The 22,013-nt window shown below is 50.6% G+C and overlaps 1 protein-coding gene across 1 annotated transcript in view; it reads left to right on the top strand.

Moving 5' to 3' along the window:
- The window catches only part of TMEM132C (transmembrane protein 132C), a 303,059-nt gene that overhangs the window by 224,616 nt on the left and 56,430 nt on the right, over window positions 1-22,013 (top strand). Inside the window, exon 4 of the mRNA XM_072722665.1 lies at window positions 17,685-17,868. Within this exon, the coding sequence (XP_072578766.1) occupies window positions 17,685-17,868 (184 nt within the window). The remainder of the gene's footprint in view (window positions 1-17,684; window positions 17,869-22,013) is intronic.

The following is a 22,013-nucleotide window of genomic DNA, read 5'->3' as shown; positions in this document are numbered from 1 at the left end:
GACCTCATGTCTAACTTGATATGTTGGTATAAAATTCTCTGTTAAATGAATGTAAGTCTAATAAAAAGGTTATAGGCCAGTTATAGGAAAATCAAAGTAAATAATAGAACAAAGGTACCTAGATTTGGCCAAAGGTCATATACCTTTTTTTTTTAAATTTTAATACAAAACTTTGGCATTAGCAATTTTATGAAAAAAAATAAAATGTACTAAAAATAAACACTTGTACGGCATGATTGGTAAATGATGCACAAAAATAGGTTCTTTTTTTCCTTCAAGGCAATCAGTCAGAAGGCAGTTTTTTTTCTCCTTCAAAACCACTCTACCTTGTTACTGCAGTGTTGATCTCTCCCGTTCTGGGAGTGAGCTCCCCATCCTGCACGAGAGCGAGATCCCCGAAGTTCGAAGTGGCTCGAGGCCAAGGGAGTTGTCACTGGTGAGGTCACCTAGGGCTGATCTTCGGTTAACTGCTTGGGTTCTGGTGAGCCTTTCCATGTCAAATGCTACATTATCAGTACATGGCAAATTTGGCACAATTCCCAGGGCCTTCAGAATATTAAGTTTGCACATTGGACAGGTACAATGTTCACTAAGCCAGGGATCCACGCAGGACTTGTGCCCAGTGTGTGCCCTGAGTTTGGACACGTAGTAAAAAGACAACCATGCATCACACCCGAAGAGTACTCACTCTCACTCCGGGTCAGAGTCCGTTCGAGGCACGTAATACATATCAACTCAGTTCATCTGGGTTCAGACCCTGGCAGGTGGACACCTGGTCCCATGTTAAAGATGAAGAAGTGATCCAGAGTCTAAGAGAAATGAAGCTCAGGCACCAGATGGCTGTAAAATCCCCTTCCGAATATACATGTATGTGTGTACTTCTCTATCTTGTTACCAACTGATGTAGGAATAATTGGGGCCTTTCAGTCGTCAATCACCTTGGGCTACAGGAACCCAAACCCTGACCTGGTGTGTGAAGGATGCTGAGGAGAAAGTCAGGGGCTGTGTGCAGACTCATGGGCCTACCTCTTGCAGGCCAGGCTTGCACTGATTTTACGGGGACATTTGTGGCAGGGCTCCAGGCTGCAGCTGCCTGGCTGAGCGGCTGGAACTGGCTGGCAGACAGGGATGCCAGCACATATCATGCTCCATGAGGGGTCCTAGATTTTCCCACTGGTTCATTGCATGGAGGGGGTCAACAGACTTCCCAGGTGGACAGAAAATAAGCAGCTTTCCTGATGCAAAACACAAAGGCACACGACACAAGAAACAAAGCAGGAGTTAGCACAAAGTGTGAGGGCCCCATCTATTGACCATCTCCTGGCAACTGCCTTGCTCCCAACCCCCAGATGGCCTCCTTTTGCCCTCAGGATCAAGATGTTTCTACAGCCTGCATCCCTCTGCCTACACACACGCCCTCACTCTCCTCTGTCCCACCCACCTCGGGGGCTTTGCACATGCTGCCCCTTCTGCTAGCTATGCTTTTGCAAGCCCCCGTTCATTTCCTTGGTGTCCGTTTAGATTTTCTTGACCCTCACTGCCCCTCCCCACATCTCCACCCCGTTATAGGCTCCCTATGACCTTCTCATTATAGCACTTCGTCAAGTTTTATAGTCATAGGTTCACATTATTTATTGCCCATTTTGATCATTAATTCAGGAAGCTGAATGTCAAATGGGCCAGCACTTTCTCACGTCTGCTTGCCACGCTTGCAGAAGTGCAACTGGTAAAGGAACAATGGACTCAAATAGATTGAGACAGCTTATTACTCACAGTGCAGCCGGCACCAGGAGCTTCCGTTCTGAACAGTGTCCCCATCCCACCAGTGGGTCACTGAGTCCCGGGCTAGGGAGGCCAGGTGCTGTGGACTAAAGCATCTCTAAATTCAGATGTTGAAGCCTACCCCTTACTGTGATGGTATTAGGAGCGGGGAGCTTGGGGAGGGGATCAGGTCATGAGGGTGGAGCCCATGATGGGGTCAGAGATCCCAGCACTCCCCAGCCCCGTCTGCCTTGTGAACTGGGAAGAGAGTCCTCACTGCTGCATGTGCAGGTGCCTTGGTCTTGGACTTCCGGCCTGCAGGACTGTGAAAAATACATTCATGCTGCTAACAAGCCCCCGGTCTGTGGTGGTGGCGATCAGAACAGTCCCGGGCGGAGAAGGCACAGGGGAGTCTCTGAGAAATACTAAGCTGTGGACGCCCCCAAACTCACGAGGACTGCCGGCCCTCCCGTCCAGACTTCAGACTTGGCCCTGCCGCGCGACGCTGTCTTCATTTTCCTGGTCTGGAAACCTCCTGCCCATTACCGCCAACTTCCAGGGCAGCTTGCACGGCATGAAGGGCCGGCGCAGGGTGCACAGAAAGGCCCGAATCGGCTCCCGACACAGACGCCCCGGGGCTCTGAGCAGCTCTCTGATGCAGGAACACGTGACAGCCTGGATCTGAGCCTCATCCCCCTATTACCAGTGCGGCCTTGGCCGGGGCACCTAAACTTTCTGCATCTGGAAAGGAGGGATAACTACAGGACTCACCTCAAAGGGCCTTTATGAATACCCCGTGCTTGGAGCGGGGCCTGACACCCAGCAAGCTCTGTGCAGGTGCCGACTGTTCACCATCACCAATACGCCTCCCGGACCTGCGTGCCCAGCTCCCACCCCCGGCTGGGCAGAAGGTGCTTGGACTCACGGTGCTCTTTTGAGTGGTGGCCTACCTGGGTGGCTTCGGCCATGTGTGCTCCCTCCTGCCCGGCCCCAGAGGTAACTTCCTCCTGTTGTGGCTCTGTGTGCTGTCCACCTCCCCACCACCCCGGTTAGTGCTCTGCTCCCCTGCACCAGAAGGAAAGCTCTGGCAGGAAGAGGGGCTTCCTTCTATTGCTGTTGGGTCCCTGGTTCCTCAAAACCCGGCCTTGCCCAGCACAGACACGCAGTAGCTCATTGGTGAAGGAGCACACGTGGATCTCAACAGGTGCAAGTAGCCAGAGACCGCCTGCCCGGCACCTGGGGGCGCTCAGAGCTGCCAGCCCTCCTGTGCCAGGCAGAGGATTGCAGAAAGTGAGCAGGAACGGCTGTCTCGGTGGCTTCCTGATGCTTGAGTGCACAAGGGCCCAGGGATTGAGACTATTTTTCAGTGAGGATGATGTTTCCATTGCCGGAGTGAACACAGTATTATTCAATTCCCCACAGCCCTCTGTCCAGGGAGTCCACCTAAACGGAGCTTATTCTACGATGAAATTGCAGCCTTTAAACTGATTTCTCAAAGGACAAGGTTCATTTCAGCATCTTTACTCTCTCTTTGGGCAGCTTCCAGACACCTAAGAATGGCTTCTACTAAATTCCGGGTCCCTTTGGATGGTCTCAGCTAAACAGCGCCAGCTTCAGTGCCTTTGATTTGCAAACTCCCCCTTGGCTCTGGGTGGCAGCTGCTTGAGGGAGCTGAGACCAGATCCTCGAGGGTTGCATCCCTCTCCTTCCTTCTGAGAGGGAGAGAACCGCTCGCCAGCACCAGGCCTTCCTTACCATGCGTCAGCGTGGTCAGCCAGACGGAGAGGAAAACACAGCTCCCCCGAGAACACAGTGGGGAAATGCGGATTTGATCCTCTGTTTATTTTTCCATCCGCCGCGTTTTCCCCCAGTATCTGGTTCTCTTGCTGTGTCTGGTGATGGCTCACAGGGGAGACATTTGTTCATGGCATCTGCCTGCCTTCCACGCCAGCCCGCCCTGGCGTCGCAACGTGAGGAACCGTTTAGAGTTAGAGGCGGCTTCCAGGTAGCTCCAGGGGGCGGGGGCGCCTTCCGAAGCTCCTTGTCTCAGGGGTCCAGCTCCCCGTCGAGCTGGTGTCTGCTGCGGGGAGCACCCAGGGCCCAGGACGCCCGAGCACAGCACAGGGGTAACTGGTCATTTGACCACGTCCTGCTTTTCCTCCAGGGGAGCCTGAGCCCCAGGGAGAGGCCGGGATGACAGCAATGGTAGTAGGGACTTCGAGGCAGGAAATCAGCTGGCGTCGGCCAGAACGACGGCCTAACGCAGCCGCTCCCTCTCGACTCCCTTCCTTGCCACGCTTGTTGGCGAGGTCCCAGCAGGGCTCGTCCGCCTCGTGAAGCCAGGCCGGCCATCCGGAGCAGGACAGGTGGGGGATTCAGCTACTCTGTCTTTAAAGTGGGGGAGAGGGGGGTAACCACCAGACATCAACCTCCCATCACAGCTCAGTACAGTAGGAGGCGGAGAATTCTCCAAAAGGGAACCACCATGCTATTAAATCATATAAACTGGGTGGACACTGGGAAGCTCAGAAATGAGAAATAGCCACTACATCAGGGCCACGCCATGTCCTGATCCCTGACCCAGTGTCCTGTCACACGGGGCTGCCTTTACGTGGGTGCTGGGGTGACGGACGGCACAGCCCTGAGGGATCTGCGCCCCTACACAGAGCAGGACTTCCCCGTCTCCACTCACCAGCGTTCCCACTGAAAGCCATCTGTTAACGCTGATTTCCTGACATGCTTTGTCATGTCTGGAGGACGAGCCATTAGCATCACTGAAGACTTCTCTCTCTGTGGCGGAGGTGCTTCTTTTCAGCTCATCTAGTTTCTATTAAGAACACTTAATAAAAGCTCTTCCTAAGCGGGATGTGCCAAGTGGTGCAAGCATACTTAGTTCAGTTAGGAGGGAGGCTCGGCCCCGCGCCTGTCTTTGGGACACAGAAGCGCCTCTGGAAACCACAAAGAACGTCTGCAAGGGAAGCTGGGCCGCCCCTTGGGCCCTAGGCAGGATTTGATTTCCGTAGGGAGCAGTGACAGAGTGCAAGTTCTTGAGGAATTTCGGTAGCTCTGCGTCACAGCAATCCATGTCCAGGAGTTAGTTTCCTCCCCCAGCCCCACCATGTCTCCAGCCTACTCTTGCTTCCCTGAGTCAGCTGGGCCCATTGGGTGTGCCCTTCTGGAATGTTTCCAATATGTGTTGCTAGGAAAGAGCAGGTGAGTGCCCAGGATGCACGGCTGATGCAAAGGGCACTGACGTTAACCAGGAATGATGGGGCTGGAGGTACAGCAGAGCAACGGGTTCATTCATTTACCAAATAGAGATGTGTTCCTCTCGTCCTATACCACCAGGCACCTCCATAGGCCTGGGGGTACAGCAGAGACAAAGACAAAGTTTCTCATCTCAAGAAGCTCACATCTTGATAGGGAAGACAGAAAATGCCAGACAACCTCTCCGGCAGTGAACAGTGCAGACTGAACACCTGGACACATGATTGGTCCTGGAGTGTGGGTACTGGAGGGGAGGGTGTCCTTGAGCTGAGCATGTAAGTGTTGGAAGGTGCTGGCTTCTCTGCTGAGTGACCAGACAGAGCCAGGCATGCAAAGAGCAGCTGGAGCACAGGAAACACAGGAGACAAGGTCGGCGGGAGAGGATGTGACCAGGAAGGGACTCTAGACTGTACTCTCACCAGGGTAGGAAGACAGACAGACGTCTAAGGATGTGCGAGGTCTTGTTGTGACATTACGGAAAGATGCCCCTGACTGTGGAGCCGAGCACAGACTGTGGTGAGACAAGAGTGGGGTCTGGGCATACAGGCGGCCCCAATGGTCCAGGAGAGAGAGAGCACAAGGGCCTGCATGGACGCAGTCACAGGGAGGCCACAGAGCAGTGGGCAGATGCACGGCGTGTTTGGAGGCAGAGCCAGCAGGCCTGGCCGAAGGAGCAGGGACAGGGCGGCCTGCAGCGCAGGGGACACCGGTCATTATTTGTAGTTGTCCGGCTGGAACAGCTGGAGGACGGCGCTGCCACTTACTGCGCTGGGGAAGACCGGCCACCCGAGGATGGGAATATGAGCAAAAGCCTGAGGAACCAGGAGCCCTTCCTATCAGGCAGAGTGATCCTCTTTGTAACCCACACACATCTCCAAAGACGATGGTAAAGAAAGAAGCTGCTTGTGCTGAGCCACACGGACCCTTGGCCCCCTGAGGCCCCATGTCCCCTCCAGCGTGAGCACTGATAGAGTTCTCTGCCCGCCCTGCAGGGTGCCACCACCCTCCACTGAGCTACCCACTCTCCTCGCTGGGACCAGAGGGATCGTCCCAGCCAATCCTTTCACTCCACTACCACCACACATCCTTCAGAGGCTGCACCCCCCCGCAGGGCTTGTCCTGCCTGTCTGCCCATCTCAAACCCCACACTCCTCCTCACCTGCTCTCGGAGCCCAGCTGGGGCCATTCCTTCAACGCATGCACCCAGTGTGATGCCTTCTCAACATTTCTTCTTTCCTTAACATAAAACAGGGACCTGACATTTATTAACACTGTATTTTAGGGGCACCTGGATGGCTCAGTGGTTGAGTATCTACCTTCGGCTCAAGGAGTGATCCTGGGGTCCTGAGATGGAGTCCCACATGAAGCTCCCCACAGGGAGCCTGCTTCTCCCTCTGCCTATGTCTCTGCATCTCTCTGAGTCTCTCATGAATAAATAAATAAAATCTCTGAAATTAAAAAAAAAACCACTGGATTTTAAACCGTTAAAGGAATGGATGTAATTGATGTCCCTCCCTGCCCCCCCACCCGGCTCTGCACCACCAGCAGTGACGCAGGATGCCAGGCTCGCCTCAAGCTTCCTCCTGCAGGTGTTGGACTACTTGTCCACACTGGTGCTTGCTGGGCTCCAGCCCACTGGTCTTCCTTCGCTCTGTAAAGGGTCTCCTTGGCCTCAGATCCCGTTTGTCAGATTTCCTGGCTTCCCCCCACTTATTGATCCAGCCGCAGCTCACAAATCACTGTTTTAGGACACCTTCTCCAACCCTTGGGTGGCCCTGCGATTGCCCAGGTATCGTGTTTGTGATGGGGCTTTGGAAGGAATGTGTGCCGGCTGTCTGCCTGTCCCATCTCCAATCTGATCCTTGCCCTTCCCTCGCTCTGTGACCCTCCAAACTGGATGCTTTCCAGGATCCCATGTCACCTGGGTTCTGGCTAAGGTCAGCCAGTGGGAGGCCCTGGCGAGAGACTGGATGGAAGAAAGGAGTCAGGGTATCTGGTGCCTTCTGTGCTTCTGATGGTGTCTTGGGCATGGGGTCCCTCCCTGTGGCTCCAGTTCCTATGGGGAAGCTCTCAGTGTGGATGTAATTCTCCCTCCGTGACCTAGCTCCTGCGCGCACCACCCCCACCCCTTGCCCTTTGTAGGAAGAGCTTCTTCCCATTCTTAATCTCCAGGTGCGTCGGCATCCCATTTGTCCTTTCTGCCCACCCAAAGCCTCTATAACTACAGCTAAACCCCCTTGCAGAACTGCCTGGCGTGGGTCTGATTTTCTGACTTACGACCACAGTGTAAGCAGCATCCAGCAAAATGGGCCCTTCGAGGGCAAGGGGGCGGAAACTGAGGCAGAGGCAGTGGTCCAGGCCACCTAGGCCAGCTCCTGATTGTATGCTCTGGATGAGACTGTCATCTGGCTGTGGCTGCATTTGCTACAAGAATCAGGTCTCTATATTTGAAGCTATTCCCTTAAAACAACAACAAAAACAATAAACATTTCTTCTTAACCCTCGCTGCACATAAGGATACCCTAGAAGATTCAACAAAAGAAGAAAAAATTATATCCCCTCTGGCGACATCAGTTGAGCAGTTCTCGCTGCTACACATCAGCTGAATCTGAAGGGGAGAGAGGAAGAGGTGTTTCGGAAAAGGATTGGTGTTTTTTAAAAGCTCGCCAAGTAATTCTGTCATGCAACTGGGCCTGGGGAGATGAAATAGGGGGCAGAGGTGGTTAGTGCAGCATTTCCTGAGTGGGGGTAATATGGACCCCCCACTAAAAAGAGAAGTGGTCGAGCAACAATTAGACTCCTTGCTCAACTCTGCTGCAGCTCCGCCTGCTTGGAAAACACTGCAGCAGCTCGTGCTGCAGGAGGGGAGCAGGGACGAGAGCAGAGTGGCCCCGCGACGTGCGGCATCTGTGTTCACTCTGGTCAGTCTCCTCGCTGCAGCTTTAGCCAAATGAACGGGGAACTGAGAGCAAGTTTGGGGTTGCTCCTCTTGGAGGTTTGTGACCTGCTGTGGACTGCAGGGCCCTCGCTCTTTGTCTGTGGCATTGGATGGCAGTGCCTGGCACAAGGCAGGTGCTTGGTAGACGTTGGGCAGACGAACGGCTTGGTGCTGGGCGGAGCACGCCTTCCATTCTAAAAGTAAAACTTCCCCTATATCCCTTCTGGTTCTTCCTGTTTGAGCAGCTCTTGCTGCCACTGAGACCCTCAACTCATCAATTATAAACATTAACTGTAAATTATACTTTTGCATAGTTAATTCAGCCTCCCATTATGTATTTAGTGGAGCTCAGCAGGCATAAAATTCAATAGCAAGCTTTGGAGCGGATCCAATTTCTGTCTTCTGTGATATTCAGAAAACACAAAGTTTTAGTAGTGGACCTTGGAGCGTGTCTTTCCTGGAAGGTCTCCAACGGGCTCTGCTTTTGGCTTCTCTCTTGGAAGGAGTTCAACTCTTCTGGGAAGGCTGATAGCTTCAAAGGATGCTTCTGCCCCCTTCTCTCCACTAAGCAGAGACTCCACCTCCTTCCTTGAGTGGAAATTAATATTAACCTGACCAGTGGGAGGAAAGCAAAGTGTGAATATCAGCGAACTTGGCTTCTGGAGGAATCGCTCATTCATTATTCATTCGGAAGTATTTACTGAGCGCCTCCTCTGGTCAGTGCTGTGATGTACCATGAGGACTTAACAGTGGCAGCGCAGTGTCCTTGCTCTGACGGAGCTTGCACTTCAGAAAGGGAGGCAGATGGTGAATGACCAAATGCATATAAATGCCTAATGTGTCATGTGGTGATGCAGATAAAGTGGCTGAGTGAGCCAGGGATAATGGGGTGAATGCAGTGATGGGTGACCCATCGTGGTGTCTGGGGAAAGTCAGTGCAAAGGCACTGAGGTAGAAAGAAATTTGGAGTCTTTGACTAATACTAAAGAGGCCAAAGTAAAAAAAAAAGTTGGGAAGGAAATAGTAGCCAAGGAGCAGTGCAGGGGGAGAAGGACACTGAATTATTGAAACGTGGAGGATGGAAGTGACTTTCCGGTTGCTAATCCCAAGGCAAGGCTCTGAATGGTCACTCATTTGTTACACCATATTCAACATCCGCTAACAATGGCACTGGGTGGATTTCCAGTCTGCAAACTCCAGGGTGCAGAACAATATCTACAACGTTCTTCTCTCATCTGTCATTGCACTTGGTGTCTGCCTTAGATGCCCCCTCTGCTCCACGGCAGAAAAGTCAATCTGGTTGATTCCAAGGTTGCTAAGGCATTTCACGTTTCAGCACAGCCTGTCGGTTTATTGAGCTCTACCTGATTTCCCTCAAGACGGGCCCAGTGGCAAGAGTCAGGTGACTTTGGACTGTGGGGTTAGGTCTTCAGATAGATATTCCATCTTCCTGCTTCACCCACAGGGGAGCCATCCTGTGCTGTGTGTGGTCACTGTTCTGCTCTGACATTCATGATGTTTCCATGTTTCCACCTGATCTCTGAGTGCACCACCCCTCTGCAGGAGACCGAGGCCAGCTCGGGGCCTGCTTCCATTCTCTCTGTCAGCAGACCAGTAATCTTCCCTGGCACTAGGTGAAAATTCTGCTGCTCCCCTGTACCATGTGGAGCTGTGGGAGTCCAGGCAGTGACGTGGGCTCCTCAGGTCCTCTCCGCCCCTGGCATGCCTGGCTGATTCTGTTCGACCTCTGCTATATCCTGCTGGGAAAGTGCAGAGGTTATTCAAAAGCCATAAAAGAACTGTATCAGTCAGAGCCTGCACCCCTCTGTGTTGCTGTGTAACAAACTGTCCCAAGTTCACTGTCTTCAAATGACTTTTTTTTTCACACAATAAAGAGGACTTTTATGGGCAATCCCTTTATTGGCTTTCCCTAGGCTCTCTTATAGAGCAAAATGTATCAAGCACAGCAGCTTGGCGCTAGGATGGCTGGGTCTCTCTTGTTCTATATGATCTTGTATCCAGGCATCCTCATGTCCCAACTGGATCTGAAGGGACTCAGTGCTTTTCCATGGGGGTAGAGGCCACCATGGCAGCATCAGAAAACTCAACACAGTAACTACAGAACCCCAAGAGCCTTGGGATGATGTTTGGATCCATGCCCCTTCTACCAGGACCTCCAACGTCCTCTGGGCAGCTACACTTCTTGAAGTGTGACATAATTTAGCTAAAATTTCAGCTGCTTGGGAATGAATATGTCATCAATTCCTGGTATGTGAGGTTAAGGAAACTGCAGGCTGTGTGGAAAATACAAGCTAGCAGGAGTGCCTGTGGCACAGCTGAGCCACTGTGTGGCCCAGGAGTCCCTGGGGTCAGTAGGGTCAAGGGGGGAGCTTTCCCACAGGAAGGGTCTAGAAGAGCTGGATGACTTCATGTTCTTTCTCCTCATCTGTGATGGGCTCTGCTTGCTCTATGGCTTTGTTCAGCTTACCGGTGTCCATCTCACATACCCCAGTTTCTTTTACTAATTGGGTCAGTTGCCAACATTTACACAATGTGTAAAACATGCACATTTACCTTCCTAAATATGCACGACACCCTGCAAGACCAAGGTGTATATCCCCATTTCAGAGATGAGGAGACTGAGGTTTGGGGGCATGAGTAATAAGAGCAATGTCCCAAGGCGAGGTGTACAGTTCACACCCAGGGCTTTGCCTCCACAGCCTGGGCTCACACTCACCCACCATGCTACACCAAGGAAAATAAGTGACAGGATCTGGGCCAGCCAAATTCAGAGGCAGAGCTGGATGTGAACATGACACCCAGGAGGGACAGTTAGGTCAGGACCTGAGGGGCTTGGGTAAAGTCCTGTTTTTCCCCCACCTGCTGCATTCATCAAATCCCAGGACTTGTGGCCTCAGGTGGACAAAGGTTTTCAAGTCCTGCCAGGTTACTGAACAGCAGAAATATTACAGCCATAATAACTACCATTTGGTGGATATTTGCTTTGTATGTTCTACACATGTGTTATGCCATTTATCCTTGCAAAGGTCTCATGAGGTTGGATTAGCACAGAACAAGAAACTGATTCTTATCGAGGTGAAGTTAGTGGTTTTCAATCCTTGCTGCATATTAGGATCACCTTAAGAATGCCAGGCTTCACTCCTAACCAATGAAAGTAGAATCCCAAAGGTGGAACTCAGACAGCAGTTTTTTAAAGCTCCTTCACCAAATAATTCAGGATTACTACCAATGGTAAAGTAATTTACCCAGGATCACTCCCAACCCCACTAAAGTGTGAAATCAGAATTCCAACCTGTGTGCCTGATTTCAGAGCCCGTGGTTGCAATACTTACCCAGCTGTATAGACACTAGGATGCAAAAAAAAAAAAAAAAAAAAAAAAAAAAGTCATAATAATTAGGAAGTGAGATGCTTGGCAATTCCAGAGAATCTTTTCTGTGTATAGCAGTCATTGTTGACTGCAGCCACACATTAAAATCACCTGAGCTGTGAAAAGTACTAATGTCTGAGTGCCACCAATCTTAAGATTCTGATTCCATTGGTCCAGGGTAGACCCAGCTATCAATAATGTATTCTCTTACTCTCCCCAGGTGATTACAACACTCAGCCAAGCCTGAGAACCCTGCTTTATAGGACAAGAAGGCTCAGGTTATTTCCATGAGGGCTGTGATTCTCCTTTGAAGCAATGTCATTGGTATCAATGTGATTTGCAGTAGAGCACTCTCCTCATTCCTTCATATATTTTCTTGCTCCTGTAACATTTTAGGCTTTTTTAAGTCCAAACTCATAATCTAGTCCAAGAGTGCTTGGAAACAGGACAATCTTGAAGGCTTTGCTCCCCCATCTGCCCTTCTCTATTAACCTGCATTCTGAATTCTGTCTTGCATGCTAATTGCAGAAAGCAGGGATGAAAGAGTTGACTCCCTCAAGAGCAGGCCAGATCCCTCCCCAGTAGTCCTGGCATATTTTAGGGTGTGTGATCACAGCCAATCAGATATCTCCACTCAGCCCTTTGAATTTTAGGGTGCATGATGCAAAAAATCAAGGACAGTTGACAATGACAGTTTTGGCACCATCTTTTTGGATGACAAAACAACTGGTTTTGTCCCAGGTTCTTGTAACTTTATTTTGCTCCCATCTACTCTCCGTGTCTTTTTTTCTCACACTTTTTCATCATTTTGAGGCACTTGTCAAGTTCCATTTTGTCTGCCAGCCCAAGGTGCTCTGTTGCATGCTACACGCCTCATGAGCTGAAATCCTTCAGCACCGTGGAGAGCTCTCAGAGATCCTCAGGGCGTCAAGTTGACCTTGGGTCAATAGGACTATCTAATAAAGCCTTCCCGGAGGGGAAGTGTGTGTCCTTTGCCTTCATGAAATTCACATAAAGTAGAATGAATAAAATAAAAGCCTGGGCCGAATGACTTGTTCTCCTGGACCAGCTTCCCTATTACGAAGTTGATTTCTTAATTTTGTTAGCCTCATTTCTTTCTGCAGGCATTATGCTGTCAACAGGGGCTGACACCCCGTAAGTGGGGAGGTAAAGTCCTGCTGGCCTCTTCACACACACACACCCAGACTCCGTTTTCTGGGATAGAAAATAGATAGAGTTCAATAGCTAAAAGGTTTGGTAAATTGGGTTTCCAGTAGTCCAAACTTTATTATGACTATTGGGGGAATTTATTTGTTTTTGAGTAAAGAGCTTTTTTTTAAGCCAATTTTGAAAATTTCTTTCAAGGGTTACTGCAATAAATCTACAGTATTGATTTAGCAAGTGGTGGTGCTTGGGCACTCTCTGGAGTCACTTAAGTGTTTAAATTCTTCTCTTTATTACTCCAGTAGTCTCACGCGTCCCAGATGGGCGGGCATGGAGGGCTCTTAGTTCCTTCCAAGCAAAGGCTTAGGGAAGATTTCTCTCAGCTCAGAGACAGCAGGAAGGCACCAACCACAGACAGAACTGCAGATAAATTTCTTCTTTCTTGGTCTCCCTCTTCCAGAGAAATGTGTTTTACCGTGGTATCGTCTACCGGGACAGCTATGGAGTAAATGCAAATCTGAATGAACCCCAGTATGCATTGAATGGCAGACGTAGCATCTCTGCCGTGGCTTGTTCTCAAGATGCTCCTGGACCAGTCCTAGGGGGCATGTTTTCAAGGGGCCATCAGGCAGTCAAACATCCAGTCACTGAGGACAAATGTATCTTCAAGTCCTGCTGAAAACAAGGATAGTTAACATTTATTGATATTTGCTAGTGTGAAAATGTTCTAAGTGCATGATAGTTCCTCACTCTGGTGCATATCTTCATATCAACCCTGTGATATGGGAAGGAGTAGTGTCCCCAGTTTGCAAACAGGGAAAAGAAGGCTGAGTTGCACGTAGGTACCCAGCTAGTGAGGCCAGGGTTTGAACTCAGAAGGTCTGTTTGGAAGCCCACAGCATGATCGTACTGCCTGCTGCATTTCTTTGGCAGAGTTGTGTGTTATAATCCTGATTCCAATCCCCTATTTCCTTCATTCTTCCATCTCTTCCTTCTTTCCCACCTTTTCCCTCCTTCTATTTCTCCCTTCATCTTTTAAATAAATACTTCTTGGGGCACCTGGGTGGCTGAGTGGTTGAGTGCCTGCCTTCGGCTCAGGTTGTGATCCCCGGGGTCCTGGGATGGTGTCCCACATTGGACTCCCCGCAGGGAGCCTGCTTCTCCCTCTGCCTATGTCTCTGCCTCTCTCTCTCTGTGTCTCTCGTGAATAAATAAATTTTAAAATTTTTAAAAATAAATAAATAAATACTCCACCCTCATGTCACTCCGACCCAGGATTCTGTACAGGCCCAGTATTACAAAAGGTAAGGTTGGAGCTGTTTTTCATGTTGCAGGAGTAAAGGGGATGACATTAAGGACCAGCTCTGGTCCCACAGCCACCGCCATCACCACCTTGGTATGCTCAGGGCACTAGGACCACAGTTTGAAAATCCTCCCCCTGCACCTGCATTGTCTCCAGCATCTGCCACCTCCAAGTGTGGCACTTCTATGAAATCCAGGAATACTACTTTCCTCAGCCAGAGAGAGCAAACTGACAGCCAGCAGAGATGCTGCTTGAGCCACATCGTGACTAAAACATTAAGGGTCTTATATTTTAAAATCCAGACGTATTTACAGAAAAACTGCAGGATGAAAAAGAAATTTTCATGATCCATGAGGCAGCTGTTGGCTGGAATGAAGTGACCATGTGCCCATTCATAACAGAGCTGGAGACCACTGCCACCATATGAGTTTCTCCCCTTAGAATCCCTAAAGTCTCCCCTTCCAAAATGTGGCTCCATTCATTTTCATTTGATCTATCACATTATATTGTTTTTGGAGATCAAACAGTGAAAAGCCATGTGGGCTGAGGGAGAGTAGGAAGCGGCAGAAAGGGGGAAACCAACAAGGGGGCTGATTCTCTTTCTTCCCAAAGGAATTTCTCCTCTTGAGTCAGAATGTTTCATCCAGGGCCTCCCTGGGGTTCTTCTCACCATGGGGCTGATCTTGCCTGACCTTTCTCTTGCACAGGTTCCCGAGGTCCCTGTGGCCTCAGAAAAGCTTCTTCTTCTCTTGGTCCAAGGTCTTTGGCCTCCTGCAGAACTGTGTCAGCCTTCTGCCCCAGCAACGCCCTCATGTCACTCTGACCCAGGATTCTGTACAGGCCCATGGAAAGCTGAAGTTTCCCCCCAAAGTGTGATTTTATTTTTTTTTTCTATCATGAAACCAAGAATAAGTTTAGTTTGACTCACATGTGGTAGGAGGGGGAGTGGGGTGTCCAATGGACGTTTGCCCAGTCATTCATCGCCTCCCATCCACCGAAGGAGGTTGAGGACCAAGTAGTGCAAACACCCTCCCTGCGTGCAGAAACACAAGGAAGTCTCTGTTCTGGCATTTGTGCAAAATAGGAACCATAATCACCTCCAAAAGGGTTTTTTATTGGGATTTGAAATAATCACGCATGGGATCTGGTCCAGTGCCTGGTACATAGAGAACATTTCATATACAATGGCTTATTGTCCTTATTCTTATATTACCTTGAGTGGAATACCCTAGAAAGGTAACCCCATTGCTCACAGAAATCATATAACAACATCTTCCAAATTCGGAAAGACAAACAGTGCTTCTTTTTCGTAGACCACTGCTGCCCTTCTTCAGCAGAATTGCAACAGAGGAGGACACAACTAGGGTGTAAGACACGCTGGCCCCTCCTGCTTGCCAGGTTCCTCTCTGAATAATGGGAATGCCATCATTTCAATCGTCCAGATGACAAAACTTAGTCTCAGAAGGTGCCGTCAACTATTACGATGCTCATAAAAGAGTTTTCTAATGAAATGAAGATGCGTGTAGACGGAGGCGTGTTGCAAACTGGAGTGTATCCCGTGGGATCACGGTGGGTCTTGGGGTACCTGGACTTTTGTCTCATCCATAACTAAGGAAGTTTGCTGAGTAAAGTCCATCAAACAACCCCTGGATGTCTCCAGCATACTCAGCCTGAACCTACCTCTGCTGTAGATAAAGAAGTGCCAAGGTGGGTGTTCTTGCTAGGAGAGTAATATTAACCCCCCAAATAAGGGCAAGTCTGTCACCCAGGGAAGAGAGAGGCCAGGCCAGAGCAGGTGGGAGGAATTTCTGGAGGCTGAGTCAAGCAGGCTCAGAACCCTGCAGGCCTCAGCTGCCTGAGCAGATTTGAGGCTCTTAGTTTAGAAACGCTCCAGATTCCAGACACTTCTCCCTCATTTTCCAAGGCAAGTAATTCATTCTTGAGATTGCACCGTTCATGGATTGATGCACTAGACACTAGATTTATGTCTCCTCCCTGAGGGATATCCAGCATCTCATAAATCATGCTTTTCTGGGCCCTGCTTCCAGCCCAGAGAGCATGAGGCAGATTCATGAGTCCCAGGGCTTTGGTAAGTGTGGTGATCTCCTTGCTACCTCCTGCTCTGGCCACAGAGCAGCACTGAGCAAGATGAGGCGGAGAATTCGCATTCTGGTTGCTGAGCAAACCCCCTAAACACTGGGCAGGTGTGCCCTTATTGTCCCAGCAAAAGGAAGGCCTTCTCTAGCACTCTCCATACTCTATGCTCTCCAGACTGGTGCATAGTAGAGATGCCATCTTCAAGCATACTTGTTTCCTTCTTGAGGTGCTATGGAAAATTGCCCTCAATTCTCCTGAAAACAGGTAGACCTCCCAGCTGATGGCAGTGGGAGATGCTGGGACAAGCTATACCCCCTGCACTTACAGCGATGCCCAGCAAACAGGCCCCACCCCTGGCTTCCCAGCTCCCCAGACTCCTGCCCACCCTCCAGACCACACTGCATGCCTGGGAAGCCCTTCCTTCTTATTTCCACCAGTGACAATTTTATCAGTTCAGCAGCTCCAGAAAGCTCTCCAAGTTCCCCTCCCCTGACCTCCTAAAACAAGTGCTGGCAAACTTTTTCCATAAAAGTGTAGATAACACATAGGTTAGGTTCCACCAGCTATCCACTACCTAACAGCATTGCTCAACCCTGCTCTTGGCACACGAAAGCAGCAGAGACCGCTGGAAACACGCACACACAAGTCGTGTTTCCACAAAACAATTCATGAAAACGGGCCACAGGCTGGATTCAGCCCTTGGGCAGCAGTTTGCTGACCCCTGCATGGGAGACTGTGGCTCGGTGTCCTGTGATTCCACACTTGGCCTCCAGCTGCCATGGGGAAGAAAGCCGTGGAGAACACAGCAGGGGCAACCCCAAACATGCTTCCTTCAGCCTGACTGTGTGGTCGTGAGCAAGCAGCCCCCTTTCTGGGCCTTAATTTCATTGTCTGAAAAACGAGAAGCGTGGATCTTAGTTCCCAAAGCATCCCAATTGCTGGGGGCAAGCTTGCACTGAATACACATAGTGCGGGGTCACCTCGGATTTAGGGTATTGATCGAACTGCTTCTTTGGGGACCAGAGAGTCCCTGTAGCTAATGAGCCCCTCCCTGGAAGCAGAAGGATGCAGGGCAGGTCACACCATCTCCAGGAGAGCCAGCGACATGAGCCAGGGACAAGGCAGTGGGGAGGAAAGAGGCGGGAAACCCACCTGCTCTGCGGGGCTGCACGGAAATGGTGGTCCTGTCTGCCTGGCTCAGCGACCCCAGGGCCTGAGCCCGAACTGCCCCTACTGCTGCCACAGAGCAGCCGGGTCCCCTGGAGCTGCCACATCCTCACCAGCTTCCCAGTCTGTGTCCCCAAGGAAGGGTCTGACCCGCTGCGGGCTTGCACCTTGCTGCAGGGGAGCCCCTGGTCCCTTTTGTGCTTCTAGAACTGCGGGAAATGCTAAGATGGGTTAAAGGTGGTGGATGAGCTGCCTGCAGCCTCTGGCATACCCGAGAAACGGAGCCCAAAATGTGCTCAACTTGGTTGCTAGGCCCCCCGGGCTCACACTGCAGGGGTGGAGCCAGCGGGCTCCTGTGGTCTGAGGAGCAGCACAGACGCCCATTAATGTGCCTGCTTCAGGCTCTGCCCAGATCCTCCTGCTGTGGGTCCTGCTCTGTCCCTAACTCACAGGTGGCGCCCAGGTCTGTGCTGCCCCCAAAAGGCGTTTGTTTCCTCCTTGGACTCTAGGTCCCGTTGTGAGGGGGGCGGGCAGGAGAGGGGGGCCCTTCCACGGAATGAAGTCAGCCTAAAGCGATGCTCCTTTGCTCCTTTTCCAGAAGCAGCAGCCTGTTCAGTGAGGTCATGCAGATGAACTTCGAAATAGCCAGCTTCAGTAGCCTCTCGGGGACTCAGCCCATCGCCTGGCAGGTGGAATATCCACGGAGAGCGACCACCGACACCGCCGTGTCCGAGATCTTCATCAGCCAGAAGGACCTGGCTGGCATCGTTCCTCTAGCCACGGTAAGATGTGCGGCCACCCCTGCACCCCGTGGTGTCCCTCTATCTGTCCCGGGATGCGTGGCACCCGTGCCTCGGCGAGTCGCTGTACCATTTCTCAGCCTCGGTTACTTCCCTGCTGGCCTCACGACACTCGCTCCCACTGCACCCCATTTATCATTGACTTCTCTGGTTATGCCACTTGTTTTTATTCTCCTGTTCCTTTTTTTAAAAAAAGATTATTTATTCATTTATCTGTAGGAGACACAGAGAGAGAGGCACAGACACAGGCAGAGGGAGAAGCAGGCTCCCTGTGGGGAGCCCGATGTGGGACTCGATCCCGGAACTCTGGGGTCCTGCCCTGAGCCAAAGGCAGATGCTCAACCACTGAGCTACGCAGGCATCCTGTCCTCTGTTCCATTTTTTATAAGGAAATGTTAGGTCAGATAAGCTGTATATTGGTCAGATAAGCTAGGCAGGGCTGCACAGCACACAGCCCCACAAGCTCGGGTGGGTAACACAACCATGGCTGAAGTATTTAGGGGCTCTGCTTCATGTGGGGTCTCAGGGGCCTCAATAGACGGGCCCCTCACCATCTTGTAGTACAACATCAGGAACACATGGCCCTCATGGTAGCCATCACCGAGGAAGGGGTGGTTGGAGAGTCACACGCCTGGAAATGACGTTGACTCTTCCATATGATGCTGTTGGTCATAAGGAGTCTTGTGGCCTTGTCAGGTCTCCAGAGGGTGCAGGGGGAGGGCTGGGTGGACACCACAGTCTAGCTCCCCACGTGGCAAGTCAACACGGCCTGGACCCACACAGAACACAGCATGCATACAGCACACACAAACTCAGCCGCGACTTCTGGTTCGACCTCGTGGCCGCTGGGAATGAGCACGGAAGAGAGCATGGAGAGAAGCCACACTGCAGTTTTGCTCTGTGGTCTCGCACCTGCTCCTGCCATGCCAGGACCATTCTCCAGAGCCATGCCCGTGCTTGACTCCGCACCACAGGGAGACACCCTGCCGGGAGGTCAGAGACGATGGCATTTAGAGGCACGTGGAGAGCACTTGGAAGTTCAGCTACAACGGTTTTTGCCAGAATCCCCCCTCCCTCACATGGAGCCTGGCATGGATGTTGTAAACCTAATTTCTGCTCAGCTTTGGCATAAGCATGCTTCGTCGATACCAAGCTGGGAAATACATCAATTAGGATTCTTTAGGTTCCATGTTGACAAACTGCCACCCAGTTGGCTTAAGTACAACAAGAATCTACTGGCTTGTGTGGCTCAGAGTCGAGGATCCATCCAGGCCTCACGTCCACCTGCTCTGGACTCAGCTCTCTCTCTAGGACTATTTTATTCCCTCTGCATTGACTCATGATGGCAGCATGGCTGCTAATACTCTTGCCAAATGGTTCAAGCCTGGAGCCCAGGAAGAGCACGTGGCTCATTTCCAGAAACTCCAACAAAGTCTCACAGTCATGACGACTCCTATGGGATCATACCGTCTACCTGAAGCATTGCCCATAGCAGGGATGTTACTCATGTTGGAACAGACTCTGTGGATTTTCTGCCCTTGCCTCACCTTCCACCTCAAGCACCAGCACATTTTTGCCTGAGATTTCTTTCTCAGTCCAAAGCTGTCCTTCCCATCTATGTAGCAGGACTGATGTTGTCTGCACGTCACAATAAACCACTTGCAACGGAATCCTTCTGGGAAAATGCAAACCAAGATATGGGTCAGCTGCACAAACCATGAGAGAAACCAAAGAGCTTTCAGGATTGTTTTGCTAGAAGACACAAGAATGGACACCAGGCAGCACACGGACACACAGCCCCTCCTGATACCTGGCATGCAAGGAGTTGAAATGCCTTGTGCAAATAATGAAGCCACTCTGTGAACGGGACTCCGCCGCATACAACCTCAGGACCAAACTCAGCCTCTGCTTGTGTTTCTAAGTCAAATTTTACAGGAACACAGCCACATCCATCCATCTCTGCATGGTCCATGGCCACTTTCGCTCAACACAGGAAGACCTGGGTATTTGTAGCAGGTGCTGAGTGGTGTACGACCCCTAAAGTATGTACTGACAGCCCTTTCTGGAAAAAGTGTACCAATCTCTTCTATAGAAGAACTGAAATAGGTATGTCTCACCCCTGGCTGTACATGTGCATCACCCAGGAGTCTTTAGGAATTATTGTTGTTTGGGCCCCACCCTGACGGATTAAGTGAGGATCCCCAGGGCTGGGAGGCAGGCACTGGTGGGCAATTCCATGGTGCAGCCAGAGTTAGAGACAGAGTAGCATCAAAGCTCCCTTTGGGACTTAAAATGCCGTTACTCTCTTATTACTGTTATCAGCCTGCCTGGTAAGAGCTTGTAAGTGAGAGTGTCACTTGGCAAAATTACATTATGGATTCCAGGAAATAGATAAGTCAGAGATCTTTGAGTTATACAGATGACTCATCCAACCCAGCCCGACTCAAACGTGGTTCATGTAACTAAAACATCTAGAAAAGCGTTCTCAAGCTAATGTGTGTTGAAATCAGCTGCAGATTTTTCCTACATGCAGATTCTCATTCAGGAAGTCTGGGCTGGGTGTTTTTTAAAGGTCCTGAGTTATGCCAGTGCTGCTGGTCTGCAGACCATCCATGGGGTGCCAAGGATCCAATGCAGCAAATGATGTCATCAAGGAAGGTGATGCTTTCACCTGTGTGTTCCCCCCGCTAGACTCACTCTGCAGGTGGCTGTGCCCCCAGAGCTGCTCTGAGCATAGCATCGTGTCCAGCAGGACAAGCCAAGACTCAGGCCAGTCTCTGGGACTGGATCTGATTAGAACTGATTGGCTTGGGGATCCCTGGGTGGTGCAGCGGTTTGGCGCCTGCCTTTGGCCCAGGGCGCGATCCTGGAGACCCGGGATCGAGTCCCACGTCGGGCTCCCGGTGCATGGAGCCTGCTTCTCCCTCTGCCTGTGTCTCTGCCTCTCTCTCTCTCTCTCTCTGTGACTATCATAAATAAATATTTTTTTTTAAAAAAAGAACTGATTGGCTTGGCTCAGGTCACGTGACCAGCCTGAAGCCAATCACTGAAGCCAAAGGCTGTGATGCTCAGATCCGTGGGGCCTGAGGAACTTGCCCCCAGGAGCAGGTGTAGAGGCTGAGAGCTGCTGGGCGTGGTGCACGGTGGGAAACTGTGGCTGCCACCAAAAGAGAGGGGGTGGACAGGTGCCAACAGCACATCCTCACCCCAGAAGGCGTCATCTACCGCCAGGAGCCGCTAAAACTCTGAGGTTGAAGATCGATTCCTCTTGACTTCACACATCCGAGAGGAGGCGTCAACCATCTATAACCATGGGGCCAGGCTCAGTCTGCCGCCTGTCTTCATACCCTGTGCCAAGCAGGGAATGGTTTCTGTATTTCCAAATAGCTACAGTTTAAATGATTATATAAGCAGCTTTTTAATAAGCTCAGTTTTGCCGCTTGGTTGGCAAACCCTAAAATACTTCCTATCTGACCCCTTAGGGCAAAAGTGAGCAGGCCTAGGATGTGAAACTTTGACCTACCCTACCTAGTTTAAAAAGATAAGGCTTTCAGGTACTGTGGAAAGTGAAATCATGGTAAGGGGAGGAGATCTCATCTTGCCATACTTTTCAAGGGGCCACAAGAAGGCCGTCTTGGAAGCAAGATGTAATTACTTGCAGTGATTGTTTTTGTGATGCTTTTAAGGTAAAATGGAGTGACTACTTATGTCATACTCAGAATCCATTTGTTTGCAAGTAACTGTAAGTGGATTCAAACTGGCTTCATCCAAATGATCTTTGACGGGCTCACATGGCTGAATACCGCTGGGCTGTATTCAGGTGCTTGTGTGATGTCCTCATTTTGCATCCCCTGCAAGGTACGGTTTGATCTCAACTGGGCAGGGCAGTGTGGGATGTTTGGAGCTATGATGACAGGGCACAGTAAGTGAGGCCGTTTGGAGGAGCTTCTCTTCTCTGTTTTAGTTTTTTCAAAGTTTTTTTTTTTTTCTAGAATGAATTTTAGTACAGTTTTAGGCAGCCAGAATGTAAACTTTTATTGGAAGCAACTGGCAGATAGAACTGAAGCTTGAATAGGAGACGAGAAGTTTAAAAAAAAAAAAAAGTAAACAAGAAGCAAATCTGTACG

Source organism: Vulpes vulpes, chromosome 10 (genome assembly GCF_048418805.1).
Source record: "Vulpes vulpes isolate BD-2025 chromosome 10, VulVul3, whole genome shotgun sequence".
In the NCBI taxonomy this organism is placed as follows: domain Eukaryota; kingdom Metazoa; phylum Chordata; class Mammalia; order Carnivora; family Canidae; genus Vulpes; species Vulpes vulpes.
The sequence above is the reverse complement of the archived record's forward strand: the minus strand, read 5'-3'. Positions and strand labels throughout refer to the sequence as shown.